Source organism: Ovis aries, chromosome 12, assembly GCF_016772045.2.
Source record: "Ovis aries strain OAR_USU_Benz2616 breed Rambouillet chromosome 12, ARS-UI_Ramb_v3.0, whole genome shotgun sequence".
Taxonomy (NCBI): Eukaryota; Metazoa; Chordata; class Mammalia; order Artiodactyla; family Bovidae; genus Ovis; species Ovis aries.
Window position 1 is genome coordinate 1,743,838 of NC_056065.1, and position 18,569 is coordinate 1,762,406.

General features: G+C 59.1%; 1 protein-coding gene across 3 annotated transcripts in view; it reads left to right on the top strand.

Moving 5' to 3' along the window:
* Nucleotides 1–15,181, top strand: part of SOX13 (SRY-box transcription factor 13) — a 33,607-nt gene extending 18,426 nt beyond the window's left edge. Inside the window, exons 2-14 of one of the 3 annotated variants that reach the window (XM_060395996.1) lie at nucleotides 1,814–2,012; nucleotides 3,318–3,429; nucleotides 3,513–3,599; nucleotides 4,721–4,893; nucleotides 5,928–5,996; nucleotides 6,392–6,506; nucleotides 8,945–9,030; nucleotides 9,190–9,352; nucleotides 9,714–9,823; nucleotides 9,950–10,151; nucleotides 10,855–10,998; nucleotides 11,819–12,035; nucleotides 13,463–15,181. In XM_060395996.1, coding sequence (XP_060251979.1) covers nucleotides 1,814–2,012; nucleotides 3,318–3,429; nucleotides 3,513–3,599; nucleotides 4,721–4,893; nucleotides 5,928–5,996; nucleotides 6,392–6,506; nucleotides 8,945–9,030; nucleotides 9,190–9,352; nucleotides 9,714–9,823; nucleotides 9,950–10,151; nucleotides 10,855–10,998; nucleotides 11,819–12,035; nucleotides 13,463–13,739 — 1,954 coding nt within the window. In that variant the 3' untranslated portion in view covers nucleotides 13,740–15,181. The remainder of the gene's footprint in view (nucleotides 1–1,813; nucleotides 2,013–3,317; nucleotides 3,430–3,512; nucleotides 3,600–4,720; nucleotides 4,894–5,927; nucleotides 5,997–6,391; nucleotides 6,507–8,944; nucleotides 9,031–9,189; nucleotides 9,353–9,713; nucleotides 9,824–9,949; nucleotides 10,152–10,854; nucleotides 10,999–11,818; nucleotides 12,036–13,462) is intronic. The other 2 variants (XM_027976187.3, XM_027976188.3) reach the window with 2 other exon arrangements.
* Nucleotides 15,182–18,569: the final 3,388 nt, after the last annotated feature.

Consider the following 18,569-nt stretch of genomic DNA (forward strand, 5'->3'; position numbering starts at 1 on the left):
CTGGTCTGGTCTGCAGGATGGCGTCAAATCGAGCAGACAGATAACCTCTTATTCGACTGGAACGCTTTCCGTTATTTCAAGTGGAATACTGTGCGTGTATACAGGGTGTACATCTGTCGTATGCAGCTCATCGCATCATTCCTTATAAGAAGCATTTCGTTATACAGAGGTGATGTAAGACACAAATATTATACTGCACCTGCAATTTAACGTGAGGGATGTTTTACTCTATATAATTTTTGCCTTACATTCCCCTCCTAAAAATGTAATGCCCGTGTAAACAAAATTTTTTAAAGTTTTATTTAACACAGCTTTTCAAACTACTCTGTATCAGAATCACCAGGAGGGCTTGTTAAAACAGATTCATGGCCTCACCCACAGAAATCCTGATTTGTGCGTGACCCATGACTTCACCTTTCAAACTAGCCCCCAGGCTATGCCGGCTGCTTCCCTTTGCTGCATTCCAACCGGCTGTGCTTTAACAAAGGCACCAAGCACTCTTCTGAACACCTTGTAAATATCAATTCATCACTTCACGCTGTCCATTTTACAGATGAGAAAACAGGTATGGAAAGGTTAAGTAACTTGTCCAAGATTCCTCAGCAGGTCCTGGAGTAGCTGAGACAAGACCCATGCCTTCTGGGAACCTGCTGTGTGTCCCAGCTGGTCTTGTCTCTGTGACTTTGGAGAGGGAGCAGGTGAGCTCTGGGCATCTGCTGCTCTGGCCTTGAGCCTGGCATGACCACCGAAAACGACTCCAGGATCCTGCTCAGCTACTCGGTGATCCCACACGGCATGGTGTCAGCAACAGAAGTGGGAGATTCAGTCTGTGCTTTCATTACACCGGGGATTGCAGAGGCCCAGAGGGGGCCAGACTCTTAATTGAGAGACTCTAACCAGATACAAGACAATATTTCTCGGAAAGCTGCTCATCTCTTAGGTCACTTCAACTCACCTCACTTTTGGTAAATAGATAGATGGATTCAGGGAGTAGTTGGAAATAGTTCACTTTTATCTTGCCTCTACTATAAGGAAAACAAAGAACAAGTGTATGGGGTAGTCAATACTTGGTTTCGCTTTAGGGGAGTAGGAGGGAGTGTGAAAGTGAAAGGCGCTCAGTCGTGTCCGACTCTTTGCGACTCCATGGACCATAGCCCTCCAGGCTCCTCTCTCCATGGGATTCTCCAGGCAGGAATACTGGAGTGGGTTGCCATTCCCTTCTCCAGGGGAACTTCCCGACCCAGGGATCGGACCCAGGTCTCCCGAATTGCAGGTGGATTCTTTACTGTCTGAGCCCCCAGGGAAGCCCCCAGTGAGTGGTGGAGAGGGGAACAATCTGGCCTCTTCATAAAGAGTAACTGCTACTCAATCCCAGTTATTGCCCCAGACTAAATTCAAGAGAGTTCAAGCCCAGATTTTTATGTGCTATCTCTTGAGTTTTAAATTTTGATAACTAATTACAAATATGTACTTACACATACACAGACACATACTGTATATATGATCTCGGTTTTACTGGGCTCCGAAACAGCCGGTTAAGTTTCTAGCCTTCTCAGTGGAACCCATCAGCCCGCTAGTCCCAACGCGGCAACAAGCAGGGTACAACAGAAGGTGGCCCCGTCTCCTCTAGGCCTTTCTATTTTAAAAAAAGGCGGGGCGGGGGGGTGTCCAGAATCTTTTCCAGTCACAGTGAGTTCCAAGTGGAGCTTGCCTTTTGCAAGCGCATACCTGTTTGGGGCTGGAACATCAGTCAACAGCAGTCACTGCCCGGGGGCCCAGGTCCTCCTCCCTGACTCTGCCCCTCCTCCCTCAGGATGTCTATGAGGAGCCCCGGCTCTGCCCAGCTGGTCCTGGATGAAGTTGGCACCATGGTGAACTGTTCTGTCAAGGCAGAGGGGAAGAAGGAGCCCTGTTACGAGGACCCCCAAGGCTCGGCCACTGCAGCTGAATCGCAGCCTGGAGACCCAGCCCGCCCCGCCCAGAATGGTGCTGACCTGCAAGCTCCAGCCCAGGTGCCCAGCACTCTCTTGGGTCCCCTGGGTCAGTGTCCCCAGCCTGCCTCTGCAGCCCCTGTGTGTGTGTGCTTATCCCCCCGGCGGATGGGCCAGGCACCCACCAGGGGCTCCTGGGTCAGTGTCCCCAGCCTGCCTCTGCAGCGCCTGTGTGTGTGTGCTTATCCCCCTAGTGGATGGGCCAGGCACCCACCAGCCTAGCAGGGGACAGGGGCAGGTAGACGGGTGGGTGGGTGGGTCAGGCTACCTGTCTGAGCAGGACATGGACTCACTCCTGCCCTCACTCACCTGATATTAACTGCTCGCCTCTGTGTGACTGGTCCTTACCCTTGAGGACTAGTTGAGAAATAAGATACACGCGTTTACAGTCTGGCTTAAAGATAATCTACTAGCTTTGTCTAGTAGTAGAAATCTACTACTTTCGAATCTACTGCTGATTCGAGAAAATCAGTCTTATTACCCAAACCAGAGTTTAAACCACTGTTAAAGACAATATGATTCCTCATCCTTAAAATGAAGGAGCTGAACTATATGAGTGGTAATGATTCTTTTAGCTCTTAGAAATTCCATGATTCCATTTAAGAGATGTAAAAGGAAATATGTAATCAAAGGCAAATGAGAAAATAAATTGAAAAAAAAAAAAAGGCAAATGAGTGAAAATGAGAGTTTTAGGGCTCTGAGGAAGGATCCAGCCAGGAGGAGTAGGCAAAAGGGGGCTGGAAGTAGGGGTAGTGAATCAAGGAGGACTTCCTGGAGGAGTAAGCCTTTAAGCTGAGCCTTAAAGAATGGAGAAGACTCAGATGAGAGGAGAAAGGGGACAATGTCTGAAAGAGGGTGGGAGTGGGGACCCTGAAAGTAACCAGCCAGGCTGGAGTGTAGGTGCATGCAAGGGAGGAATAATTAATAGCTGACTTTTGGCCTTCGCCTCTGCAATGGCAAACCTCATTCACATGCATTAACTCCTTTGATCCCAGCTACAATCCTCTGGCAAAAGGAGGTGTAAGTCTTTCCATTTTCAGAAGAGGGAGGCCAGGTTCATAGAAGTTCAGGGACTCGTGTGGGATTAAGCACACTGTGAGTCAGTGAGCCCAGACCTCTTGTCTTAAAACCTTTTGTTCTTTTCACGAAATCTATTAGGCCAAGTCAGAGCAAGGGTCAGGAGGTGGGGAGAGAAGGCCCTGCCGAAGGCTGGGAGCTGGGTAGAGTCTGGGGTTCCCCAGGGCGCACATCCTTGGAGTGTTCAGCACCACCCCCCACCTGTCCCTCTTGTCTTCTGGTGGCAGGGACATTCAGTGTGTCTTGCAGGACAGCAGCTCCCCGGAGAACAGCGGGTCCCCGGAACCCAGGAGACCAGGAGGTTCCGAGGCTGCTTCTGGAAGCCAGGAGAAGCTGGACTTCAACAGAAATTTAAAAGAAGGTGAGACGTCTGCCCTAGTTAGAGACGGGGGCCTGGTGGGGCGGCGTTAGGATGGTGCTTCTCAGCCTTCTGGTATCTTCCAGTTGTGCCGGCCATCGAGAAGCTGCTATCCAGTGATTGGAAGGAGAAGTTCCTGGGAAGGAGCTCTGTGGAAACCAAAGATGTCAAAGGTGAAGGCCCATGTGGGTGGGCAAGGGGGAGCTATCTGAACCCCCTTCCCTTCTCCAGGCCTGGCCATGCGGTCTAGGCCTGCAGGGCAATTTCTGGGATTCTTCGCTGCCTCACACATGACCTGTGCCCCTCTGGCCGCTGCCTGGCCCTGGGGTCAGTGCCATTCTTCATCCAAGCGCTGGGCCTATTTCCGTGCAGCAGAGGCCTGCTGGGAATCAAGTCCCCCCCGCCGCCTGGTGACCTTCGGCATGTCATTGCCACTTCCCATTTCTCACTATAAAATGGAATGTTCCCTTTCACTGCTGGAAATTAATTCTAGGCTATCAGGACCTCACTCAGTACATTAAAGTGTGTTTGCTTAGGTTCACTCCCAGTGTGGTTGTTTAATTTTCCGAGAGGAAACTTTAAAATAACGCAGATCCCCAGATTCGAGACCCACAAAGGATAGGGACCTAAGCATCTGTATATTTCAGAGGTTCCCTGAGTAATTCTGATGCAAATGGTCTGTACGCTGGCACTTAGGAGTAACTGCTGCATCTGATCTGAGCTGCACTGGAGACAAGTTAGACATCGCTAGTTGAGGGCCGTGTACCCGATCCAGGACTGAGCTTTATATTCAGTCTCCTTGCCCTCACAGCAGCCCTGTGAATAAGCACAGTGCTTATTTATAGATTCAAAAAACCATAAAGTGCAGAGGTGTTGGTCGCTTGCCCAACAGCTCCCGGGGGGAATGGGTTAATAGGGGAATTTGAACCCAGATCTGTCTTGCTCCAAAGCCTGCGTGTGTCCCTCTGGACTCTCCTGCGGGACAATTATCTACCTGGCCCAGTGGCGCTGGGCTCTTGAGGACACCCCAGGGGTGGGCCAGGCCTGACACATCCACCATCAGCATTTGCAGGGCCTGGAAGAGCAGCTGATGCTGGGAACTTCCAGAGTGACCAGGGGTCAGCTGACTAGATGCGGAGCCTGCTCTAGGGCAAGGATCATGCCGCAGTCTTCTCTGTGGTCCAGTCCCTGGCAGGGGCCTGGGGGACAGCATTTGCTCAATGTCCTACGGATGAACCAGTGGGCAGATGAACGGACAAAACTTGTCAACAGCGGCTCTTTCCCTGTGGAGCAGGGACCAAGGAGAGCCTGGCCGAGAAAGAGCTGCAGCTTCTGGTCATGATCCACCAGCTGTCCGCCCTGCGGGACCAGCTCCTGACAGCGCACTCGGAGCAGAAGAACATGGCCGCGATGCTCCTGGAGAAGCAGCAGCAGCAGATGGAGCTGGCCCGGCAGCAGCAGGAACAGGTGGGCCCTGCTCCCCGGGGCGGGCACCCTCAGGGCACAGCAGGCAGCGTGGGGGGCCCTGCTCCCCGGGGCGGGCACCCTCAGGGCACAACGGGCAGCGTGGTGGGCCCTGCTCTCCGGGGCGGGCACCTTCAGGGCACAGCAGGGAGCATGGCGGGCCCTGCTTTCCAGGGCGGGCACCTTCAGGGCACAGCAGGGAGCATGGTGGGCCCTGCTTTCCAGGGCGGGCACCTTCAGGGCACAGCGGGCAGCATGGTGGGCCCTGCTCTCCGGGGCGGGCACCCTCAAGGCACAGCAGGGAGCGTAGGGGGCCCTGCTCCCCGGGGCGGGCACCCTCAAGGCACAGCAGGGAGTGTAGGGGGCCCTGCTCCCGGGGTGGGCACCCTCAAGGCACAGCAGGGAGCGTAGGGGGCCCTGCTCCCCGGGGCGGGCACCTTCAGGGCACAGCAGGGAGCATGGGGGGCCCTCTCTCCAGGGCGGGCACCTTCAGGGCATAGCAGGGAGCGTGGGGGGCCCTGCTCTCCAGGGCGGGCATCTTCAGGGCACAGCAGGGAGCGTGGGGGGCCCTGCTCCCCGGGGCGGGCACCTTCAGGGCAGAGCAGGGAGCGTGGGGGGCTCTGCTCTCCAGGGAGGGCACCTTCAGGGCACAGCGGGGAGCGTGCGGCAGGCCTGGCTGGTGCAGGCTGAGGCCACGGGCAGGTGGGGAGGGAGCCACAGGAAGGGGCTGGGATTCCCGCCTCTGGGGTGCATCAGTCCTTGCAAGAGGACCAGGGTGGAGGGTGCTGGGGGTCTCTGAGCGAAAGCAACCAGCTGCTTCCTGCCCACCCTCCCGGTCTGGTCTCTAAGGACGAGCTCTGCAAAGGAAGAGTAAATCCTGGGGGCTGGCCAGCTGGCTTCTTATGCTGTCCAGCTGTCCTGCCTGTCCGTCCACTGGTGTGGAAGGCAGGCTATGGATGGGGCTGCAAAGGCTTATGGGAAGTGGGATCGTGGGGCCTAATGCCACACTCCCGTTGCCTACTCTTTCCTTCTGCCAGATCGCTAAGCAGCAGCAACAGCTGATTCAGCAGCAGCACAAAATCAACCTCCTTCAGCAGCAGATCCAGGTAAAGGGGGGAGGGCTGGGCTCGGGGAGGGCTGGAGGTTGAGGGGCTGACACCAGTGTGCACAGGTGTTGTGAACAGGGAAAGACAGTGGCTGTGCATTGAGCAGAACCACTCAAGCGTGACCCTAAGCATGGGGGCTCCTGTTTGCTTTAGCCCCTTCCCTTGTTTTTGTCCCCTGTTTCAAGGGCAGGGCCCAGAAAATCTTCCTCCCAGCGGGGATCTGAGGGAGCAGACAAGGGCCCACGGAGTGGGTGTGGGGTCAGATGGATCCTTTTGAAAACTGCCCTCGGCCCGTGTCTCTCTTCCCCTGGCCCACTCTGTGTGTCCAGGCCTGACCACAGCTGGGTAACTGGTTGGGACCCCCAGGGACTTACCCAGTGTTTCTTTGCCCTCAGCAGGTCAACATGCCTTACGTCATGATTCCAGCCTTCCCCCCAGGCCACCAACCTCTGCCTGTTACCCCTGACTCCCAGCTGGCTCTGCCCATTCAGCCCATCCCCTGCAAGCCAGGTGAGTGTGGGCGGGGAGGGCCGGCCTGAGGTCAGGGAAGGAGCCCAGGAATCGCTGTCGTCCATCGGTTTGCAGCGTCACCTTTCTGGGCCTCAGTTTGGGATCTGTCTAGTCGAAAAATAATCCCTTCTTTCTGAATGTCACTGGGAGAATGAAAAGAAACAGCACACGACCATAAAGTGCTTTCCAGACTAAGGATGCTGCCAGTCTGGGTCTAGTCTCCCAGTTCTGGGACACTTCCTGTACCAGAATATCAGTACTTGAACATTAACTGATTTATACATCTCCCGAATTCACACTCTGCTCTGCCCCGTCATGGGACTCGGTGACCGCAGAACAGAGCACCAACCGTGCGTCCGGCGCTGACGAGTTGCTGGGCAGCCATGGGGTGGTGAAATGTGGACTCTGAGCTCAAGGAACTTATGGTCCCGGGAGGGAGACAGCAGAGAACCAACTGCCAGGGAACCTGGGAGGGCTTCTTACGGTGCTCACTTGGGTCCTGGGGCCGCAGACTTGTGAGGATGGGAGCTGAGGGTGGAGGGCCAGGGCCTGGATCCTGCGGCCAGAAGCCCAGTGGGGTGTTGGAGTGGGCCGGCAGTGAGTGGGAAACGCCTGGGGAGGGCGGCAGGGCTGAGCATGGACTCTGGAATTCATCTGTAGGATGTGGGATGCGCCCGGACGTTTCAGTAGAGGCCATGTTGTCACACTGGCTATGGGTGGTGGGGAACAGGGTGGGTACCAGGTGGAGCTGAGACCAGTTCGGGGGCTGTTGGGGGGATTCTTGAGATGGGGGTGATAGCCCGAGTGGAGGCAGCGTGGGATGGAGGCGGCGAGGGAGCTGTGAGCACCGAGTCCTTAGGAGCAGCCCTGGGGGCAGGCGGAGGCGCTGCCCGTCACTGGTCCAGGAGGGGAGCAGGTTTTAAGTCCGCTCCCTCTGGGTGATGTTCCTGTTCCGGGTGAGAAACGGCAGAGGAAATTCAGTGTGGGTCCAGCAAAAAGGCCTTTGGGCTGCGCGTATAGTTCCTGGGTCAGCCCCCCTGATTCAGGGTGGAGGCAGGGAAAACGTAAAAGCCTGGAAAGTCAGGCCCTGCTCTGAGGGCAGCTTCCTGGGGTGAAGGCATGGGAACTGGGGGTGGAGCGGGGTGAAGGGGAGGGCGGGCTGCACAAAACCACAGCACCTCCAGGTGTTCACGGGCCGAGCTGCAGGGCTGAGGAGGGCAGGAGCCTGGGCGGGGATGGGACCACAGCCTCGCGGAAAAGGGGGACAAGAGCCTGCCCTGGCCAGGCTACCACCTGCTTTATCTGCTCGCAGATCCTAGTGGGCAGGGAGCCTTGTGGCCACCAGCTGCGCTGCCAGCTTGCGAGCGTTAGTGGTGCCCACAGCCCATAGAACAGGGTCCAAACTCCCAGGCTCGGCTTCACAGGCCGCGAGCCCCACTGGTCCACAGCATGCCGCCCTCACTTCCCACCTTCTGCTTTGGCACCCACCCGCCTCCACTGCACCTGCCCTCCCCCTGGGAGGCCTGCTCCGGTCCCCCCAGCTGAACAGAGTTGTCTGGCATGCCACGCACACAGCCCGTATTACCACCGATCACGTTGGCAGAGGCTTATTATCTACATGGCTCATCTCTCCATCTCAATTGTCAAGTCAGTGAGGCTGGGCCTCCTTGAGGGAGAATGAGCCCAGCTAGGTAGAAGAGAGCTAGTGCCTGTAGAGGGGTAAGGTCTGGGTTCAGGTCTCAGTGCTCCCACACGGCTGCTGTATGGGCACCCGTGTCATTTCTCCAGGTCTCAGTTTCACTATCTGTAAAATGGGATGACGTAAACCAGTACCCATTAATCTGCCACACACTGGGGATTATCTTGCTAACGCACGTAGGACAGACTGCAAACCAGGCAGCTGCTTTCGTGTCCTGCGTGTGCATGCACGTGTGCTCGGTCACTTCAGTCGCGCTCAGCTCTCGCGACCCTATGGGCCGTAGCCCGCCAGGCTCCTCTCTCTGGAATTCCAGGCAAGAGCACTGGAGTGGGCTGCCATGCCCTCCTCCAGGGGATCTTCCCAATCCAGAGATCAAACCTGCATCTCTGAAGTCTCCTGCACTGGCAGGCAGGCTCTCTACCACTAGCACCACCTGGGAAAGCCACCCAGCCTGTAGTAGGTACAAAGTCTGTCCCTACTACAGCGTAATAGAGCTCATCTTGCCGTTGGGTGGGAACTCTGTAGTCAGTGAGTTGGGAAGGGCATGAACGGGGTGAAGAAACGGGGTTGGGGTGGGCACAGGAGGCCTCAGCAGCACTCGGGCTGGGAGGCAGTGGTCGGAAGCAAGCTGGGCCTTCTCCGAGCCTCCGCCCGCTTTGAGCTGCTGGGACCTCGTCAAGCAGGGTGTCTGCTGTTCTGTGCTCACACAGGACTTTTCTCCTTGCCGCCTTTTCCATAGTGGAGTATCCGCTGCAGCTACTGCACAGCCCCCCCGCCCCAGTGGTGAAGAGGCCTGGGCCCTTGTCAGCCCACCACCCGCTGCAGGTACCGCCACCCTGCCCTGGCCCGGCTCCCTCGGGGATGCGGGCTCCTTCGTGCCCCCTACTTCTACCCTCGTTTCCCGCCTCCTTGTCTCCTCTGCCCCGCTCTGGCCCACGTGCCCCTGGCCCCTCTGGTGTTGCTGACCCTTGGCGCCTCCCTCAGGAACCCTCCCAACCGCTGAACCTCACGGCCAAGCCCAAGGCTTCGGAGCTGCCCAATTCCTCCAGCTCCCCCAACCTGAAGCTGAGCAACTGCGGACCACGTCCCCCAAGCCACGGGGCCCCCACGCTGGACCTGCAGGCCAACCCCCCTAGCCTGCCTTTGGGTAAGCCCCCCGCCTTTCCCTGCTAAGGGAGAGTGAAGAGGGCAGGATCTGAACAGGTCCGTGACAGTTTCTATGAGCAGGGGTTAGACTCGCTCCTTTCAGCCCCCGTGAGTTTCAGCACTCGGCATCCCAGAGACCCTTCCTGCGCTCCCCGCTGGATCTGACTGGGCAGCACCCCCCTGCCCCCACCATCAGGGATCTAGGCCTTTCTCCCGTCCGTCTGTGGGCACCAGGACTCCCTGTCAGTGGTGCCCTTGGGGGCGTGCAGGGCAGCGAGGGGAGAAGGGTGCATCACCCCAGAGGTTGCAAGACATGACCTCGCTCAGTCACCCCTCCGTTCCTCTCCCCGCCTTCTCCCCAGGCTTCCTCGGTGAAGGGGACGCCGTCACCAAAGCCATCCAGGATGCCCGACAGCTGCTGCATGGACACAGCGGAGCCTTAGACACTTCCCCCAGTGCCCCCTTCCGTAAGGTAGGGGCCCCCTCCCCGGCACCCGGGGAGCCGGGGGCACACAGAGGCCGAGGCTACCGGAGGGAAAGCCGGGCAGGGAGTGGGGTGTGCAGAGGGGGCTGCTGTACGAGCTCCCTGTCTCCCCAGGACCTCATTAGCGTGGACACATCTCCAGCCAAGGAGCGGCTGGAGGACAGCTGTGTGCACCCACTGGAAGAAGCCATGCTGGGCTGTGACGTGGATGGTGAGGATCTGCGGCCGTTCCTGCTCCCCGCCAGGGCCAGGGCAGACCTGGGGCGTCTGTCTGCAACCCCTTCTCCCCTAGGCGGTCTGTGGAGCCCTCTCACAGGTCGCTCCCTCCTCTGTGTCTCCTCCCTCCTCTGGGTCTCCCTCCTCCCTCCTGTGGGTCTCCCCCCTCCTCTGGGTCTCCCTCCTCCCTCCTCTGGGTCTCCCCCCTCCTCTGGGTCTCCCTCCTCCCTCTTCTGGGTCTCCCCCCTCCTCTGGGTCTCCCCCCTCCCTCCTCTGGGTCTCCCCCCTCCTCTGGGTCTCCCTCCTCCCTCCTCTGGGTCTCCCTCCTCCCTCCTCTGGGTCTCCCTCCTCCCTGGGCCCTGCCAGTCTTCCCTGGCTGCCGCAGGGGGCTCCAGTGACCCCTGGTGGTGACGAAAGGGAAGTTCTTCCGCCAGCCCTGGGGGGCTCTCCTTACCCCACGCTGGCTGCCCTGGGGGGCTCTCCTTTACCCCACGCTGGCTGCCCTGGGGGGCTCTCCTTACCCGACCGCTGGCTGCCCTGGGGGGCTCTCCTTACCCGACTGCTGGCTGCCCTGGGGGCTCTCCTTACCCGACACTGGCTGCCCTGGGGGGCTCTCCTTACCCGACGCTGGCTGCCCTGGGGGACTCTCCTTTACCCCCACGCTGGCTGCCCTGGGGGGCTCTCCTTTACCCCCACGCTGGCTGCCCTGGGGGGCTCTCCTTACCCCACGCTGGCTGCCCTGGGGGGCTCTCCTTACCCCACGCTGGCTGCCCCTACAGGCTGCTTCCTCCCCTGCTCCCCAGGCTCCCGCCACTTCCCTGAGTCCCGGAACAGCAGCCACATCAAGCGGCCCATGAACGCCTTCATGGTGTGGGCCAAGGACGAGAGAAGGAAGATCCTCCAAGCCTTCCCAGATATGCACAACTCCAGCATCAGCAAGATCCTCGGTAAGGGCCAGTGGGGTCTCGGGGCTGGGGAGGGGTGGGGGGCAAGGTATGGGGCCTCTCGGAGCCGTAGTCCAGCAGGATCTGGCTGCAGTAGTCAGCTGGGTCTAGGTGGGGCTCACTGGGTGAGGGCCCAAGCCATGGGGAACCCCGCCAGAGTCTGCTGGTGTTTGGGAATCAGGCAGGAAGCGGGGCCGGTGGGTCCTAGAGTCTTGTGCCACGGTGGGGCTCTTCTGCACCCGTAAACTTGGGGGGAGAGAGAGTGTATCTCTGCATATTCTCCAGCTCTCCCTCTCCTGTCTCTCCCTAACCTCTCCTCCTCTTTGCCCAGACCCTTGGAGCTGGCTCTGGCAGGAAGCGAGAGAGACATATTCTTGGGCTGCCAGTAGAAAGGGTTTTGAAAGTATGCATCCTCTTTGGGGGCCGAGGAGGAATGGAGGGCAGAGCAAGCCGGGGCTCAAAGACGCAGCTGTTTTCAAGCTTCAGCTCCTCCAGTTGAGGCCTCTGGTGATTGTTGAGGGCCTGGGGGCTACTCTTTTACTCACGCAGATCATGCAGACCAGAGGCTTCCCAGAGTGCGGGGTAATTTGAGATGTGGGTGGGTGGTGTGTCCTAAGCTAGCAGTTGGGTGTGCTTCTAGCTGCCAGCCTCACTCATTTGCTCAGCACCCACGGAGCGCCCACACTGGGCCAGGCCCTTGCCGTGTACATATGATGGCACATGTGTCTGGGACCCGAAACCTCCGTGGGGCCTCCGGCGCCCGCAGGGGGCGGGCCGTGTCAGCAGAGCCCAGCGCTGACCGCCTGCCCTGGGGCTGGGCCAGGCTCCCGCTGGAAGTCCATGAGCAACCAGGAGAAACAGCCTTACTACGAGGAGCAGGCCAGACTGAGCAGGCAGCACCTGGAGAAGTACCCCGACTACAAGTACAAGCCGCGGCCCAAGCGCACCTGCATCGTGGAGGGCAAGCGGCTGCGGGTGGGCGAGTACAAGGCTCTGATGAGGACGCGGCGCCAGGATGCCCGCCAGAGCTACACGACCCCGTGAGCGGCCCGCCCGCGGCTGTGGCTGCGCGCGCGCGCGCGCGTGCGTGTGTGTGTGTGTGTGTGTGTGAGAGAGTGAGCAACAGGGGTTAGTGTGGGCTTCCAGGGGAGCCGTGTGTGTGTGTGTGAGATAGAGAGTGAGCGACAGGGGTTAGCGTGAGCTCCCAGGGGAGCTGTGTGTGTGTGTGTGTGTGTGTGTGAGACATGGGTTAGTGTGGGCTTCCAGGGGAGCTGTGTGTGAGTGAGTGTGACATGGGTTAGTGTGGGCTCCCAGGGGAGGTGTGTGTGTGTGTGTGTGTGTGTGTGTGTGTGTGTGTGTGTGAGAGGGAGAGAGAGAGTGAGCGACAGGGGTTGGCGTGGGCTTCCAGGGGAGCCGTGTGTGTGTGTGTGTGTGTGCGTGAGCGACGGGTTAGTGTGGGCTTCCTCTGTGTGTGTGTGTGTGTGTGTGAGTGTGAGAGGGGTTAGCATGGGCTTCCAGGGGAGCTGTGTGTGTGTGTGAGTGAGAGTGAGCGACAGGGGTTAGTGTGGGCTTCCTGTGTGTGTGTGTGTGTGTGTGTGTGTGTGTGTGTGTGTGTGTGTGACAGGGGTTAGCGTGGGCTTCCAGGGGAGCCGTGTGTGAGTGAGTGTGAGAGGGGTTAGTGTGGGCTTCCAGGGGAGCTGTGTGTGTGAGTGTGACAGGGGTTAGCGTGGGCTTCCAGGGGAGCCGTGTGTGTGTGTGTGAGTGTGAGAGGGGTTAGTGTGGGCTTCCAGGGGAGCTGTGTGTGTGTGAGCGATAGGGGTTAGCGTGGGCTTCCAGGGGAGCTGTGTGTGTGAGCGATAGGGGTTAGTGTGGGCTTCCAGGGGAGCTGTGTGTGAGTGTGACAGGGGTTAGTGTGGGCTTCCAGGGGAGCTGTGTGTCTTTTGGCTGTGTGTACGCGTAGGTTTGTGTGGTGTTGTGCGTGTGTGGCTGCAGGGATGACTGTGACTGTGGTGAGTCCCTGGTGGTTCAGGATATAGATTTGTGACTGTCTGGGGACTAGCAGGTGTCTAGAGAAATGTGCCTGTGGATCCCATTTTTGACAAACTCGAAAAATTCAGGGGTACTAAAGCTCATACAGAGGATTCGTGACGACCAAAGCAGGCATCCCAGTGGATTCCTTCAAATAGGAACTCGCTGGTGCATACGAAATATATACAACTTCCCCAAACTGAATTTACACATGATCCTCTAGGAATATCTGAGCTTGTGGCCCTGGGGCTGCGTGGGGCGGGGGCAGGTCTGTAGCGGGCGATAAATTTGCCATCAGAAAAGCGCCAGGGAGCAGGTGTGTGTGTCTTGGAGCCAGAAGGGTAGGGGTGGGAGGACCTGCCCTGAGGAGGCCCAGAGGAGAGTGGGCCTGGGGTCGAAGTCGGGAACGCCTGTAACCGCGCCTGTCCTCCGCCTGCAGCCAGCAGACCGGCCAGGTGCAGATGAGCCCCTCAGAAGTCCTGTACCCGCGGGTGGCAGGCGTGCCCCTGGCACAGCCCCTGGTGGAGCACTGTGTGCCCCGCGGCCTGGACCCGAACATGCCGGTCATCGTCAACACCTGCAGCCTCAGGGAGGAGGGCGAGGGCGCAGAGGACAGGCACTCGGCGGCTGACGGCGAGATGTACCGGTACAGCGAGGACGAGGACTCAGAGGGCGAGGAGAAGAGCGACGGGGAGCTGGTGGTCCTCACGGACTGATCCCGGCGGCCCGGGCCTGGCCCTCCTCCCCGTGGAGACCTGGGCACAGCCACCCCACCCACTGGTACTTGGACTCGGGCCTGCTGGAAGATGAGCACAGCTGTGCGTGTGCAGATGCATGGGCGATGGGAGATGACCCCTCCGCACACTCCCTGTGGGCACACCGAGGTGGTGGTGGCCTCAGGGGGCTCCTCCTCGGCGGTGATGGGCTGGGCTCGCTGAGCTCCACTGGGGCGCTTGGGGCTCGTGGCCAGGGGGCACTGTGTGGCTCTCCCCTCCTGCAGGTCTGCCCGTCCTGGGGGGTATGGCAGCTACAGACCTGTTCCTCTAGGGCCACAGTTTTCCACTTCCATTCTTGTTCTGGCTGGACCAGCCACCGTGGGACCAATCTGTACCCCAGCATCACCACCACAGTACCCCAGATGACTCCTGGAACTACCAGGATCACTTTGTGCACAAAGGTCTGGCTGTCCTTGCCGTCTTTACCTTCTGCCAAGCCTTTCGTGTCTCTGGCTGCTGCGCGTGCACGTGTGTCTGCGCGTGCGCGTGTTTTCGTCTGTTCTTGCATCGCATGAGGTATTTATTGAGTGCCAGGGGCCGCCGCTGAGCTCCCGCGGCTGTGTCCCCTGGTGTCGTTCTTGCTCCTCTAGGGGGCGCTCTGTGCTTCTCTTCGTCCCCGAATTGCTACCTCTCCACGTCAGTCTGGGCGTCTCAGGTTCCGTGTGTCCTTAGTGCATTTCTGTCCTTGCCTCTTTGCAGGGCCTGTTTGTGTCTCTCCCTTCCCCAGTGCCTGCCCTTGCCCCTGTGGCACCCGCTGCGTCTCTGCAGGCCCGTCTGACCCCGGTCCCCGGGCATCCCGCTCCTGCCCACTCTGTCACTGCGTCCCTGAGCCCCCTGTAAGCTCCCCTGGAGCCACTTCCAGCTCCCGCGGCTGGGGACGTACTGGCCTCCAGAGGGCCCTGTCCTGTTGCCTCAGCCCCGTCCCAACCAGAGTGCCAGGAGCGGGGCGGAGCTCTGGCGGTGCCCCTGCTGGAAGCGGCGGGAGCCTGGGAGGGCTCTCGAGGCCGCGGGGCTCCACGCCCCTCGGGAGCCGGAGGTGGGCGGGCTCCGTAGTCCGCGGGGCTTCATCCTCTCCCCCTGTCCCCCGCCTGCCGCTCCCCTCCCCTGCCCCACGCCACACCGGGAACTTGCCCGGGTCCTGGTGGTCCCTTTCACAGAGGCTTTCCCCAAGAAAATCAGATCCTGATGGCACCTGACTCCAAAGATCCGGAACAGCCCTGGGCAGGGTCACAGGGACAGATGCGGAGTTTGCGTCTGTTCCCCCATCTTCCCCCTTCTCCTGCTCCACACCCAGCTATTCTCCAGCTGTTTCTTTTTTTTATGACTGTAAACATAGATAGTGCTTTATTTTGTTAATAATAAGATAATGATTAGTAACTTAACCAGCGCATTTCTCCTGTTTACACTTGGGGGGATTTTTTGTGTTTCGTTGATATAATAAAGACAGACCGTCTCAGAATCTGGCCCTTGCCTGGATGGGGAGGCAGGCTGGCCACAGCTCCTCGGTGTGCCCCCGCCCGGCACCACTGCCCCCGGAGGCAGCCCCGTGGAGCCGAGGAGGAGACATCCCAGGCCAAGGAGGCCAGGCTGGACGCCCCGCCAGAGCCCACAGGCGACGGCCACCCCTGCTTCGAGGACGGGAGCCCGGCCTCACCACAGCGCCCCCTCCCGTCCGGAGAAGAGAACGCAGTGTTAGGAGCGCCGTGGTAAGAGTCAGGAACTCAGGAAGCTCTCCCAGAACTGGCCGCGTGGTCCTGTGCGTGTGCTGGGGCGAACGCCGTCTCCTCTGTGTGCCTCATTACCCTCATCCGAGAAACAAGGATGTTATGCCTTAGCCAGGGCTCTTTTCCTCTCTTGGAGAAGGAGCCCTTTGAAAATCTAATGAAAGTATGGACTCTCATTCCACAAAAGGGCTCATGTAGACACCATAAGCCCCCCAGGATACTGATTAATGAAGCAGGGTCTGTATTTATGTACTTCAGGGCTCTGTGACCTTACACTTTGAAATGAGGATTTCAAATATCTATGTGTCACAGTAAGGGAAATAACAGTCCCTAGAAGAGCTGGATGACTGAAATGCTCCAAGTGCAGGAAGAGCCGATAAAAAAACCAACTCCTGCAGCTGAAATGTTAATCCCATTAATATGAAATGGGGGCAGCAAAGCTGAGCAGTGCTGTGTCAGTTAGACTTGGGTTGGATTAACAGAAGCGTGTGCTGACCAGGGAGGTGAGGAGCCAGTGTGCATCACACAGTCCTGACCTCAGGTGCGTCATGCCAGCCCGAGGCCCTTCAACAGAAAAGGCCGTTCTCACACTGGAGGGGCCCAGAGGGTTGGAGGGAGCCCGGTGGATGGACGTGACTTTCAAGGAACGGCTGGGAGGGCCAGGGATGTTTGGTCCAGAAAAGAGGAGGTTAGGGTAGGGCGGAAAGAACAAGATTGCTCTCTTAAGGCTCTCAGCTGGGCAACACAGGCGTTGGACACAGCTCACGAGGTAGCATTAGCCTGGCCTTTTGATGAAAGTCTCACGGGCCAGCGTTTTCGGCTTAACATAAAAAACCTGTTGACCAAGATGGCCAAAAGTGGTAGTGAGCTTACCCAAACAGGAGGTGTTTGAGGAGAGTTCTTGAAGGCTGGAAAACGGATTTCTAAGTTAGAGATGGCTAGTGGTGAGACAAGGTAGGTATGGTTGATTCCAGGGCCACAAACCCAAGAATTAGGGCCCCGGTCTTTTGATCTAGGGAGCATCCTGGCTGCCGGCCTTCCACTGGTTTTGCCCAGCCCAGCCTCCCAGAGCTTGGAGCCTCCTCTCTCCTGCCCTCCCGCCCCAGGACACCAGTGGGGCAGTGGCAGGCAGACCTTGGGGAAGGCTGACTGTGGCGCTCGCCCTCTAGTGGCCACATGGGAGAGTCGCTCATTTCCACCTCACTGGCCGTCACTGTTCCAACCCAAGCTGGGCAGTCTGGTCAGCACACACCCAGCAAGGCTCACCCTCACCCGCAGCCTATCCTGAGCTCCCCTAGCTTCCCTACTCCCAGGGACCCTGTGGTCTCCGGAGCCTGAGGCCAATACCCCCCAGCTCCCACTCCAGCAACCCTTGCTCTGTCCTCCCAGCTGTGGACAGTGTCGCCCACCCGCATTCTCCAAGGGCAGGAAAACCATCCGGGGAACCTGTGGTTGGGGCCCTGGAGCCCCACCTGCTGGCCCCAGAGGAGGCAGCACAGGGTCAGATGGGTGGAAAGTGCCTGGACACTACTAGGAAGCTGGGGCACGGCCTTGCTCTCTGCGCCCTGGGTGCCTCTGGAGGGTAAGGGGCAGAGCAGAGCAGAGATGAACATGTGCCTGGGAGTACTTTGCCTGGAACACCCGCTCAGTGCCAGGAAGGGGCCTAAGGGAGCATCCCAGGCCACCCCAGAGTCTGGGCAGGGGTGCTGGGCAGTGCCAGGGGCAGCGCAAGGAGACACAGTGAGACTCCAGGTTTTGTTTGGGAGTGGTGTGCCCAAACCTCTCATCAGCCAACCCACCCCCTAGGAACTGGAGGGAAGAGAATCATTTCTCAAGGCTGTAGTGGAATAGAGACTCAGATGAACTCCTCGGCTGCAGGGGGTGGCCAAGCCAGGGGGGTACAGGATACCGGGGGCTGTGCCAGCCACTGCCTGCTAACCACTGAGCTACACCATTTCAGTGTATCAGCGTGCGCCGTGCTCAGGCACCCAATCGTGCCCAACTCTTCGTGACCCCGTGGACTGCAGGCTCCTCTGTCCAGGGGACTTCTCAGGCAAGAACACTGGAGTGGGTTGCCATTTCCTGCTGAGGATCTTCCCCACCCAGGGATCAAACCCACATCCCCTGCATCTGCACTGGCAGGTGGACTCTTTACCACTGAGCCACCTGGAAGCGGGCATCAAGGCCCCAGGAGTCTGGGAATGAAGCTGCCTTCATAGTGCTCCCTCAGCTCCAGAGGCGGATGATCTGAGGGGAACAGGGAGGGTGGGCACTGCCATACAGTCCCCAGGAAGGCAGTGCCCATCGCTGGCCCCAGAGATGATCCCCAGGGGTCCGAGGTGCCCAGCCCTGGCACCTGCCCTGCACTGGGTAGGGCCTTCACCCACGTCCTCCACTAACATCCCTCCTAGGCGTGATACTGCTGCCCGCCAGGGGCCTGGCCGCGCTGGGTCAACAGGACCTTGAACAAGGCCCCAGCTTCCAGCGCCAGCTCGACTCCAGAGGTTGCCACGGCTCACGGGTACTTCTGCAAGCACAAGCCGGACAGAGTCCCCCTGGCAGGCAGCCGCTGCTGCTGCCGGTGCTACTCCTAAGGGCGTCGGGAACTTCTAGGGGCCCCAAGGCGGGCCCTCAGAGTGCAGCCTGGGCTGCTGGGAGGTGCCCGCCCAGCTCTGAGCTTCTGTTCTCTCCCCCTCTGGCCTACTGAGGCGACAGTGTGGGTCCAGAAATCACCCTGGCCTGCTCTCAGCAACTCCCCGCTCAACTAACAGCTAGCAGCAAGTGGGCACCAAGGAAGTCCTGAGCACTTGCGTATGGGGTCTTCCTGGCCCATCACCTGGGCAGGCATCCACAGCCTAGTTCCCTCTAGGCTCCGCCCTCTCAGGGTCCACTTCAAAAGCAGCGGAGCTGTGAGACCAATTCTGCCCAAGCCGGGACCCCAGCCACGTGGTGCCAGCTGTGCAGCGCACAGGACCCCAGAGAGGAGGGGCCGTACCCCCTCCACGACACTGCAGAGCGCATCACAGGATCCAGGGCAAGTCCTCAC